The 12074-nt window shown below is 48.6% G+C and overlaps 1 protein-coding gene across 4 annotated transcripts in view; it reads left to right on the plus strand.

Moving 5' to 3' along the window:
* Nucleotides 1–5241: 5241 nt before the first annotated feature.
* The window catches only part of txlng (taxilin gamma), a 57178-nt gene continuing 50345 nt past the window's right edge, over nt 5242–12074 (plus strand). The window contains exons 1-2 of one of the 4 annotated variants that reach the window (XM_028790516.2): nt 5242–5387; nt 10714–10972. In XM_028790516.2, the coding sequence (XP_028646349.1) occupies nt 5328–5387; nt 10714–10972 (319 nt within the window). In that variant the 5' untranslated portion in view covers nt 5242–5327. The other 3 variants (XM_028790515.2, XM_028790518.2, XM_028790517.2) reach the window with 3 other exon arrangements.

Consider the following 12074-nt stretch of genomic DNA (forward strand, 5'->3'; position numbering starts at 1 on the left):
GAGACCCAAACTACACCCAGGACCCAAGATGAGGCCTCACCAGTGCGTTATAAAGCCTGAGCAGACCCTCCTGTGACTTGTACTCCACACGTCAAGGCGCTATATAACCTGTTAGCCTTCTTCATGGCTTCTGAACACTGGAAGTCGATAGCTTAGAGTCCACTATGACTCCTAAGTCCTCATCATAAGGTGGACCCTCGATGTTCAGACCTCTAATTGTGTATTCAGACCTCCTGTTTTTACTTCTTACGTGTCATTCTTTACTTTTACTGACATTAAATGTCATTTAGGGGGAGGCAGCTTGATGGCCGAAGTCTCCAGGACTCTGAACCAATCCAAATCCTATTACGGGATATCATCTCCTGTTGAATTCTGCTCTGTTCTTGTAATATTTCTATTGTATTGAGGACGACTCGTCTTCTCTTCTGTCTATCGTGTTGTATTGACCCCCCTTGTCTTTGATGCCCACCCTACCTGGTAAAGGGGTCTCTCTCTCAATGAATACGGGTGTAACAAGAGTTTTCTTGTCTTCTTCGAGAGTCCAGGCTGGGGGCCTGTCAAATCCCAATGTGGGCCTCCTTGTGTGATTTTGGGCTACACAACAATTAATTGTATTGTATTGTTTCTGCCCCAAATCTGCCCAGGCCTGTCTGCTGTCCGAGTCCCACTGTGATGATTCAATGGATTCTCAATTATCTGCCAGTCCACCCAGATTGGTATCATCAGTAGATGTAACCCGCTTGGCACTGATGTTCCTACCCAAACGACTGGCAGGCTGGCACAAGTGTAGCGATCTGCCTCTGCGTGTGGACGAGTCAAAGAGATGGCTGTTGACTTCAGGACGGCCCATGCTGCCCACCCCATTGCACACACGAGCAGCACATTCCCTGGTGTGCACCTGGCAGCGGACCTTAGGTGGTCCATGAACACTACCTTCATGCCAGGAAGGCACAGCACTGTCTCTGCTTCCTTTGGTCCCTGAAGAAGGTAAGCCCACCTCCCTCCATTCTGACCAGCTGGGTCACCCTCTGGTTTGGGAACTGCAGGGTCTTTGTCCTGCAAAGGCAGGGGCACACAGCAGAAAGGACCACTGGGACCTCGAGATTATCAAGCGTTGTATCTGCAAAGCCTACAGTGGGTGAAGGAGCACCAGCCCTACCCTCACCTGTCATGTGACAGGAGGTACCACAGCATCTGAGCCAGTTCTGGATCAGCTTCTACCCCGCGGTGGTCCGGACTCTGAACACTGTGCTGTCCTCAGGTCTGCCCCTAGTACGCTAGTTTTGTTATATGCTGTGTCACACTTGTCACTACTGTTGTCATTCACTCTGTCTGTCTGTTCATTTACTCATCGGTTTATAATACAGCACAGGGTGGTCCCTCACCTGTCCTCTGTCTATGCTGCACGCGGTGGTCCTGTTATTTGGTGCCACTGTATGCTGCAGTGCGCTGTGTCGATGGTGTGACAGTAAAGCCACTTGACTTGACTCGATAAGGACGACTGAAATTGGAGAGGACTTCGTCATACAAAGCATCATGGGAATCGGGGGGTCAACTAGAGCACTGAAGTGGGAACCTTGACAGCTTTGAAGAAGGACCAGGATGAGACACGGTGACACTTTGGCCCACCTGACGTGTCTGGTGACATTCTCACGTCCCTGTGTTCAGCCTGGCATGGTCACAGCACATTTGTCCATTTTTCAGCAAAGATGTGTGACAAGGGTGACAGGACATGTGAATTGGCCCCATACAGAGGGGGCACAGTGATGGCATTGATGTGTGATATTAAAACATTTTGCTGATTTTCTTGGCAGAAAGTGAACCTTCATTTTAGATTTATAGCCCCCCCCGATGCGTATCGATGGTCGGTAATGAAACCTGCGCACAGCCAGGCCTCCAGCATTTCACCTCCCTCGCTGGCGTCGCCATTTCAGTCAGTTGGGGGTCTCGTCCTGAGGTTACATTTGGGCTTTCTTTGTGTTTGTTCTGCTCTGCCCCGACCCACCCATACAAGGAGACCCCCCATATATGACATATCGTGGGACTCATCTTGATGTCTTGTTATGCTAGATGTCAAGCTGTTTTGGGGATCCCCCTATTTTTGGCCCACTAATCCCCATTTTTAGACCATTCTTGGAGCAGGAAAGGACCCCCTTATGATGAAGAGTAAACCAGTAGGCGCCTCCTGATGAAGAATGGTGGACGACAAAAAGCACCAACTCCACAGTCATATTGTATACGTCATCGGCCAGTTCTGAGGACCCTCTTAACGGGGGACATTTTAAACAAGCTGGCTAAACCTGTCGAGTGGCACAGGAGGGAGTGTGATGGCCTCGGGGACCCAAATTCAGATACTTAATGGCCTGTGGCAGACCCACCTCTGCATCTCTAAAGAACAACGGGAACCCGGGTCAGGGTCACCACTGGGTCTACTGTACGCCACGGGTCGACACCAGGCCAGCTTGGCATCGCCACTTCATCTAACCCGTCTGTCCTCAAGGATGTCTGAGGAAAACTCGCAGAGAAACCCACAAGCATGGATGTTGAACCCGAGACTCTGGATACGTGAGGGTAGGGCACTAACCATTGTGCCACCGTGCCCCACCCAGTCCTCGGACCACAGCTCAGCTCAGCCCTGGTGTTGGAGTTTAGTCTTCAGTTCCCATCGGTGTATTCTGGAGGACCTGGTTAGTGATGGGCAAGAAGCAGCCCAGAGGGGTGCGACCATCTCGGACCCCATCACTCACAAGGCCTGACCAGATTAGCAGAACATGTGGACCCTTTAAACTGCTGCCTTGTTATTTAGTGTCACCCGGCAGATCTCCAGAGACGGCCCTGCTGCTGGGTAAGGTCACCCATCATTACAAAGAATACAGTCTGGAAAAACGAGCGGTTAGGGTGGTGAATGTCGTCACCTCGGCCTGCAGCCTTCCATGCTGTCTCCTCCTCCTCCTCTTCTCCCAGCAGTCACCTCTCTGAAGGCAGACCCAAAGAGAACTCCCAAGGTCACCTCCATTCCTCTGTGAAGACCCAACACATCCCAAATGCTCTCCTGGCGAGGCCTGCTGCCACCAACCCTCCAGGCCAACTCAACAGGCACTGGGCTGACTCGCCTGGCATCCGTCCACTACTTGGGTGTCATCCTGGACTGCATTTTGGAATTCCATCTGGGAAACGTACCAGCTAGCCCCCTGGCCAGGATTTCAATTGCTGTCATCTCCTCCATCCCTGTCATTTCCTGATGTCACTGCGCTCAGCTTTTAAATCTGTGGAAACTCCAAGCGAAGAGGGCCATGTGAAGTGTATTCAAATCCAATATAGCGCCTTTCTGTGGACTGTGCCAGTCCAAGGTGCTTTACAAGAGCTGCACAACTGCAAACACGCAGACCCAGAGAAGGGGCTCACATTGCAGCTGGGCCTCACTCTCATTTTATATAGCGCCTTTCTATTGTCTCGACATTAGAAGACTGGGCCATCGCTGCTCACATGTGTGCGTTTTTAAAGGCGAGCTACACAGCGGCAAATGATGGACAATGGAACTGAGCCAGGCAGCCTCACTGGCATTTCATATAGCGCCTTACACTTGTCTCTGCGGTACCAGACTGCCGTAATTGTTCCCATCTGTGACAGCATCTTTGTGAAAGTGAGCTGCACGGATTTGCACACACAGACCAGCCAAGAAACACTTGAATGGAAGCCTGCCCCTTGTCATTTTATATAGCGCCTTTCCATAATCTCTACAATAACACCCTGATTGTTCACATTTGTACCTCCGCATTTGCAAAGGCAGACGACCGAAGGATGGATATTGGCTTGGTGCCAGCCACTTTGTCGTTTTATATAGCGCCGCTTCAATGACTGACTACTGTATGCCATAATTGTTCACATAAAGTACAGTTTTAGCTGTCAGGCTGCAGGATTTGTGATTGGCTCGGCGGTCCACGGTGGTCCTCAGCAGTCTCTACAGTGACAGCCTATGAAGTAAGGGCTCATGTTCTGTCAACGACTGCACATCCACAGGCCAGCAAAAGGGACACTGGGATTGATCCTGCATGTCATTGTATATAGCGCCTTGTCGTAGTCTCTACAGTAACAGACTCTGCTTGCGTTTGTATCTGTGTGCTTGTGAAGGTGAACTACACGACTGTGTGTGCACGCACACACACACACACACACACACAGGCCGGCCAAGGGGCTGACACAGTGAGACAAACACTACAACTCCTTGTCATTTTATACAGCGCCTTTCAATAATCTCTACAATAACATCATTTGTATTTATGCACATGCATTTGGGAAGCCAACCTACACAACTGCATGTAAGGCGAACACTACAACTGAGCCAGTCCCTTGTACCTTCATATAGCGCCTTTCCAAAGTCTCTACACTGTAGACAATAGCAGGCTTCGCCATAATCATTCCCGTTTGTGTGTATTTGTGATGGTGAGCTACATGACTCCACACATGTGAATGACGAAGTGCAGTGGAGTTGTAACTGTATATAACGCCTTTGCACAGTCTCACCATAGTGGTTGACATTTCATGTGTGTGTTTGTAAAGGCAGGCCATATACTGTAGATGCCCACACAAAGCAGTGGCACTGGGGTAGCCTCCTTTGTCAGTTTATATAGCGCCTTTCCTTAGTAGATCTGAAGGGCAGCCACACCACTGCACACAGAACGGCTAAGGATGGATTTGCCAGTCATTTTAATTGTACTTAGTTTTCGCATACCCCTTGGGGTCAGAGTGCAGGGTCTTGCTAAAGGGCCCAGCAGAGTAGGATCTCTTTTAGCAGTGAGGGGGGATACCAGCACAGATGCTTAGCCTCAGAGCCACCACTGCGCCCCATACTTTCCATACTATACTATAATTGTTCACACATTTTTACTGGGGCACAGGTGGTCCTAACGGAGGGTTCAAGTCCACTGTAGTGGAGGATCTGTCCAAAGCCTGTGGTCACTCGTCTGACCAATTCGAGATGTTTAATTTCATTTTCTCTGTTCCTGCGTCTGGCTTAACGCGTACTAAAGCACAACAATAACTAAGATGACTTTCTCGGCCACCGGCCGTCCCAGCGCCCGCGCGCCTACCCCTCCATCGAAGCCCCGTCTTTGTCCGACAGCTCCCACCGGCCGAGGGAGAAGCAGCAGGAGCAGCAGCAGCGAAGCCTCTTTAAGAGTAGAGGCCACGCCCATAGCGCGTAGAGTGACGTGGGTAACGCCCCCTCGACTCTCAGCACCGCCCACATCGCGTAGCGTGGGCCGTATTTTAATTTTTTTTTTTTTTTGTGTTCTCTTTTCCATCATTACGTTTGCTTTCGTCACATCATGGCGACGCAAATTCAGGATACAGCAGCCGGGGTCGATTTAAACCCCGAAAACAGTCAGGTAAAGCACGGAATGCCGACGGCTGAGGCGAATCGCGGGTTTCTAAGCGTAATGAGGCTGACGAGCGGGACGGAGCCAATTAGTCCCAAAGCTGAACCCCCACGAATAGCCGAAAAGGGCAAATGTTCTCAACCAGGAAATGTGCGCGTTTGTGTCTGCGTACGCGAAAGAGCGAGCGAGTCAGGCAAAGAGTCCGAGAGGCAGGCAGGCGGCCGCCGGGGTTATTGGAAGTGCGCAGCAGGTTGCCGCTCTTGAACGCTCCAGCTTGGAGAAAGTGTGGCGAAGCAGGCAGACGAGCGTAAACAAGGGAACGTGAGGCTGCGTCCAGCAGGTGAGCGGCCGACGGAGGGGACGACTCGTTTGCTTTTCTTTATTCGCCTCGTCGTTCGGAGGCTCGAGGAGCTCAAGAGGACGAGCGAGTGCGCGCGCGGCAAACAAGCGGTCACACGCCGGTCGCTGCGACGAGGCCCGGGCGTCGTGTAACGTGAGCCACGGAGACAAGCGAGCGGGTGTCGTGCCGAGCCGGGCACCCAGAAAAGCGGCGAGGACCGAGGGGGGGGGGGGACTCACAACGAGCTGCGCAGCTTGAACGTTCCCGGCCATCTGCGCTGCACGTGATCGCCGCCGCTTGTGTTTTGTGAGTTTTATGGTGCGCTGACGTGCAGGAGCCGCGGCGTACTCGCGTTTTATTTACCGGTCTGTTACTTTTCACGTCGCACACCTTTAACCCGCCGAGCACAGGCTGTTTGCGACCGCGCGTTCGTCTTGGACCCGTCGAGGCTGACGAACCGTCGGTACGTCCGCTGCCATGTGCTGAGCGGCGAAACACGTGCTGAACGTTGACGCGTCCTTAAAGGCTCCGGGGCCTCAGACAGCCTGCCAGGAGGGTGAGTGGCGAGCTGATCGTGCCCTGCTAGGAGCGACCACTAAGTCCCGTGACGGAACAGGTGCGGTGACAGAAGGTTGACATCAGTGTCGCGCCTTGGGAGAGGAGCGAGTTGTGTGACAGGTGCAGAGTGGGGGGGTTACAATAAAGTGCTGAGTGGTGACAGCGCACACACGAGGGCTCAGCACCGAAGTTGGACCTGTCACCCTGACCCTGCCCACCGGGCTCTGCCCTGGCATTGAACTTGTTGTTGGTTTTATTAGCCGCTCTGCAAATTCACGTTTAGACATTCAGCACTGGAAGGAAGTTGCTGTACCCCCCCATCCACCCCCTTTATTGATATGAGGTTCAGATTTAACTTTGTTATTCAAAACCACACACGGCGTCACCTGGCCGCCCAGTTCTGCTGAAGTCATTCAGATACGCGACAGAGGGTCCCCAGCATACCTTCATTCATACTTACACCCTAATCAGCTTAACTTCTGTTACTGTGTGTTCAGTTCAATTTATTATCACGCCATGTCGTGCAGAGATTCTCGATGCCCAGTTCACTCCGTCGATAGGACATAAAGCCTCACACGAGACATCAATGGGATAAAGATGACTCTTCAGCACCTCAAGCGAGAGGTGCGTCCTTGCCCCACAGTTCTTTGTTATTACGGTCAAAGCTTTTATAGATAGGAATATTGAGAGTCTGCGGTGGGTTGGCACCCTGCCCGGGATTGGTTCCTGCCTTGTGCCCTGTGTTGGCTGGGATTGGCTCCAGCAGACCCCTGTGACCCTGTGTTCGGTTTTCAGCAGGTTGGAAAATGGATGGATGGATGGCTATCAAGAGTGTCTTTAGCATATGGCTGAGCGCAGGCCACAGCATCGGCGGAGAGCCATTAAAGACCCCGCGTCCTGCCTTCATTGTGGGCAGGAGTTTTGTTTTTTTCATTCTGTATGCCAAGATTGAGTGAAAAGTGGACTGAAGGCTTTCATCTGCTAGCAGTCCTATGGCTGTCAGTCCTTAGGGGTTTTCTGTTGGGAGTTTCTTTGATTGCAAACTGTCCAGTAGATGACCAGTAAGACCTTGTATGCTGGGCCGGTCACATCCCTTCAAGACAAGGCCACCGAATCAACAAGCTGATTAAGAAGGCAGGAGCGCAGGGGGGAATGAAGACAAAAACTGATGTGCTGCTCTCTTCTGAACGGACTTTGAGGTTTCATCCGCTACTGGGACTGCGTCGCACCCACAGCGATACCCCCTGGCACTGCTCTTAGTGATCAGGCACAATTTGGTAATTCTTGGGTGCTGCTTCGCTGCTAGTGTTTGTTATATTAATTCTTGACCTCCTATAAAAAGCTCCATTTTCCCTCTTGGAACAAATAAAATGCTTTTTGTCTGCCGACTGCGTAGACGGCTGGGAAGCCTCTCATTTACGTTCACTCGCTCGCTCGCTCGGTGTAGTTACCTACAACTTCAAAACACAGCAGCGTTGGTCCAGTGCCTGCTTCTGCCACACGGTGTGGCTTCGGCCAATTCAATGAAACTGCCTTTGCTCCATTTGTACAAATATAGAATTGTAAGGATTTAGTAAAGTCTCTTTATTTGGATGGGGCTCATAATAGAAAATCTACTCTCTAAACTGAACGCTGCTTGTTGTCTTTGTTCATTTTGACATTTGCATTTTGTGTTGTTTGGGTAGCCTGATGGCGCAGTGATTAGCGTCGCTGGTGCTTCACAGTTCCTAGAAAGCTTTGCTCAGGTCTTGGTCACTCTCAGTGGCTGTGTCACAATAAACCGACACTCGGTTTGGGATTCCAGGACACTCCATGAATCGGCCACTTCGGTTCATAAATGAGTGGCTGGATAGGACGTTGACTTTGATTGTGACTTGCATGTCAGTATTCACTTGGGACGTCCTTCGAGCCACGAGCGGTGAGTGTGGAGCGACTGTCTCAGTAATGTTGTGGGCAGCGTATTTAGTATTGGCTAGCAGTGACCCGATTGGGCTAATCATGGGGTGAACTCTGACCCCTTGAGATGCCCCAACAGCTCGGATTCAGAGTGCAGTCGAGGTGCTGCGAGGTCGTAATCTCCCAGATGTGCTGACTTATTTATTTATAAAGCACTTTAAAAACAACCTCAAGGCTGACCAAAGTGCTGTACAAAGAAAAACAACACATAAGAGCTGAAGACATTCTTAATAGAAAGTATACAAATAGCCACCATATTATACAGGGTTAAAAGCCAGACAGTAAAAATGTGTTTTTATAAAGGATTTAAAGGCAGCTAGCGAAGGAGCCTGTCTAACATGCAATGGCAAATCGTTCCACAGTTTTGGGGCTGCAACTGAAAAAGCTTGCTCACCTCGGAGTTTGCATCGTGCCCTGGGAACGCGTAAAAGCATCTGGTCTGCCTTGGACTTTCCTTCAAGAGCTCTGGACCTTAGGGTGGCCATGTGATAGTCGTAGGTCTCGCCCTGGGGCTGGGATGGCACGAGTTCACAAATGGACAGAGGCGAGATGTGCTGAATTGGGAGCTCCATGTGTGCCAGCTGTAGGTACATAAAGAACTGTCTTAAAGAGAAACTTTTAAGATGTTCACTTTTTTCCCCTTAAATTTAAAGTCCGAGTCAGAACGCTCACATAAATAATGACTCTGCATCTCCCAGAAGTCAGCAGAAAGGTAAAGTAATTCAAATGTAAAAGCTTTTCTGTTCATTTAGAATTGCATCTTATTTTGTGATTTCCACAAGGAAGAAATGAAGTTTAAGTAGTTTGTACCCCACACCTCCCCGTCTCCGAGTCTTTGCTTTCCTTCTCTGTCTCAAAAATGTGAATGTTAAGTTGATAAGCGGCCCTGTTTCCTTAAGAGGCATTAGCTCTCTGGAAATGTGTTCTTTTATATTGCGGCGTTTTAATTAACCTGAATTATAAATTATTATTAATTAAAAAGGTATTATCCCACCCAGCGGTTACAAGCTTACACGACAAGTTAGGATAATTCTAGCTCTTTATTGACGGTTTCACGCGGCATTACAAACGGGAAGCTTATGACAGACATAACAAGCCGTGGGACTCTTGATCTGTGCAGTCCGTCATCTTTCGTTGCCACGCTGAAAGGATTTTAGCCGGACAGAAGACTGAAGCTTCTGGGCAGAAGCTTCAAAGTGTTGGCCGTAGGTGTCCATCCTTATATACTGTTCCTCCATGTGCAGGCTCTTGGCTCCGGGTCCAAACCAGGGCGGGACAGGACTCAAACCCCACCTTCAAACATACAGGAATAGCACAATGCCTACATACAGTTCTCATTCTCCCAACAAGGAAAGAGATTTTTGCTGACAGAAGACAGAATTATCCTCGTCTGTCTTTAGGCTGACTATTCAGTTCTCCAGTTGTCTGTGGCTCTCTAGTCCTGTGCTTGGCTCGGCAATTCTAAATGCTGATGCTGTGCCCCTGTGTACCATACTTGGTGTGCCTGTGTGAATGAGTCCATAACAGTGGGCACAGAGAACAGTGACATAAAACTTAATAACAAAAACCACATAGTATAACAGGCCCCTCAACACTGGCATATCGTCTAAGTCAGGGGTGGGCAAAGTTATTCCTGGAGGGCCGCAGTGGCTGTGGGTTTTCGTTCCAAACTAGTTGCCTTTATTAGAAAACAATCCTTGCCAATAATTACATTTCATGGCTTGTTGGTGCTTTAACTCTGCTATGTCAAGTCATTCTCATATCCGAGATTTTTTTTCCATTCTAAGGATATCATCCAAATACTTTGAAGTGTAAAACGATTGGGTAATTCTCAGTCCTTCACTTTTTTCTCTTCTCTTTCCTTCCAAGTATTTAATTAAACCAAATAGTGCACAATAAATACACACAGGTGTAAAGGGTAACAAGCAAAATGGATAACTGCTGGTTTCTTTTGTCATTTGCATCTTATTGCCAATAAAGGCCAATTTAAAACCCAGAATGCAGCTGTTCAAGACTTAAATAAGCAATAAGGGTTCAAAATCTTAACAAGGGAGATAACTAAAATGAAGCAGAAGTGTTTCTTGAGCAATAAGAGCTTCTTATTAAGCAATTGGGTTGGAACAAAAACCTGTAGCCACTGCGGCCCTCCAGGAATGACTTTGGCATGTGGGTGTCTGCCCAGAGTGTGCCAGTTGATGGAGTGTTGCTGTTTTCTAGGCTCCCTTTTAATATAACGCACTGTTTCAGAAGTGTGTGAATTTCTAAAGACACCGATTGTTGCTGGCTTGTGCCAGTTTGATACGGGGTGCTACAGAAGAAGGCACGTTGCAGAACTAACACCAGTGCACTTGTGTTTCTGCAGTGCGTTACAGATTGGCACGCTCTGTTTCACTCCAAGCCCGGTTTCAAAGCTATAAATTGCAAGAGTTAATGGAATTAATGCAGTTAATGAGACTTTGTTTGCTTTTCTCTGTCCAGCAGTTACCAAACAGCGTGATGGAAATGTCAGCAGTGTGCGGATTAGAAGTAGCAGCGCGGGGTCTGCTAGTGAGCAGCACAACCTCCGAGGCTGTCGGTCCATCTTGCATGACAGAAGGAGGAGATGCTCTTGAGGAGAAATCGGCTGGAAGTTCAGAAGAGTCCAGAGGGGAGACGCCAGGCAGGGAAGACTCGAGAATTGATCCTCCTGATGGACAGCAAGATCCCGATTCGGACAAAGGCAAAGAGAAGAAAGGATTAGGTATGGTGGAAAATGTGCTGTGGGATTGTATGTGGCGACGCTTTGTTTGTCGCAGTGTGGACCTGCTTAACATTTTAAGTTTTGGTGAGCATGCCCTGGGTACCTATAATGCCATATATTCATGAAATATGCAGAATAATGTGCTAGGATCAAAATGATGACTCACGATAGAAATAAGCAGTTGTTAATTTCATAGATGGTTGCACTTCAAACAGTTATCACATTTGATACAAGCATTTATACGCCACCCGTCAAAAAGATTTAGAACACCTCCATTTTTTTTCAGTTTTTCTGGAAGTGCATGCAGTTTAAGGTCTTCATGAAATCAAAGCATAGAACAAATAAATATTGGCAAATGAAAGAAATTAGGTGAACAAAATTTTATTCCAATTTTTGATTAATCAAAGTAGCCTGCATCTTTTGCTGGTCTAATTTAGCTAAACTGTGGTAACCCTTTTGATTCAGAATGCCAGTCACTCGGTGCCAGTCACCAACTCTGCCTCCAGCCAAAGAACCCCAGACCATCACACTTCCTCCTCCGTGTTTGACGGTTGGTGTCACACACTGAGGACTCATCACCATCACCAACTCAATGGCTTACAAACACCCTGCGTGATGATCTGAAGATTTCAAACTTGGATTCATCAGTCCACAAGACTTTCTTCCAGTCTGGTATTTGAAGGCCCTGGTTTGTCCTTTAAGGAATGGCTTTCTTCCTGCCGCTCGCCATGTCACACCTGCAGCACAAAGTCTCCTCTTCACAATACAAACTGACACTCGCTTTTTTATTTTATTTAAAGTTGTTGTGCTGTGAAGTGCCCATCACTCAAGCCAGTGACCCTCAGGAACTTGTTTTCTGATTGGCTGGTGACTTTGCACCTGCCAGATCTCTTCCTATCAGAGTTTCTTCCACTTTCCAATTGCTTTTGGATTGTGCTGAACTCGACTGGACTCACTGCCACTTTGATTTTTATTTTGCAATTTCCTTAAATGAAAGGCTTACACTTCTCAGGGTAGTAATGCTTTGTGTCATTTCATTTGTTAATTGCTGTTTTCTTGTCATTACAGACTGAGGGTTTTTAAGTAATCAACAGAAGTTGGG

This window comes from Erpetoichthys calabaricus, chromosome 4 (assembly GCF_900747795.2).
Source record: "Erpetoichthys calabaricus chromosome 4, fErpCal1.3, whole genome shotgun sequence".
NCBI classification, from domain to species: domain Eukaryota; kingdom Metazoa; phylum Chordata; class Cladistia; order Polypteriformes; family Polypteridae; genus Erpetoichthys; species Erpetoichthys calabaricus.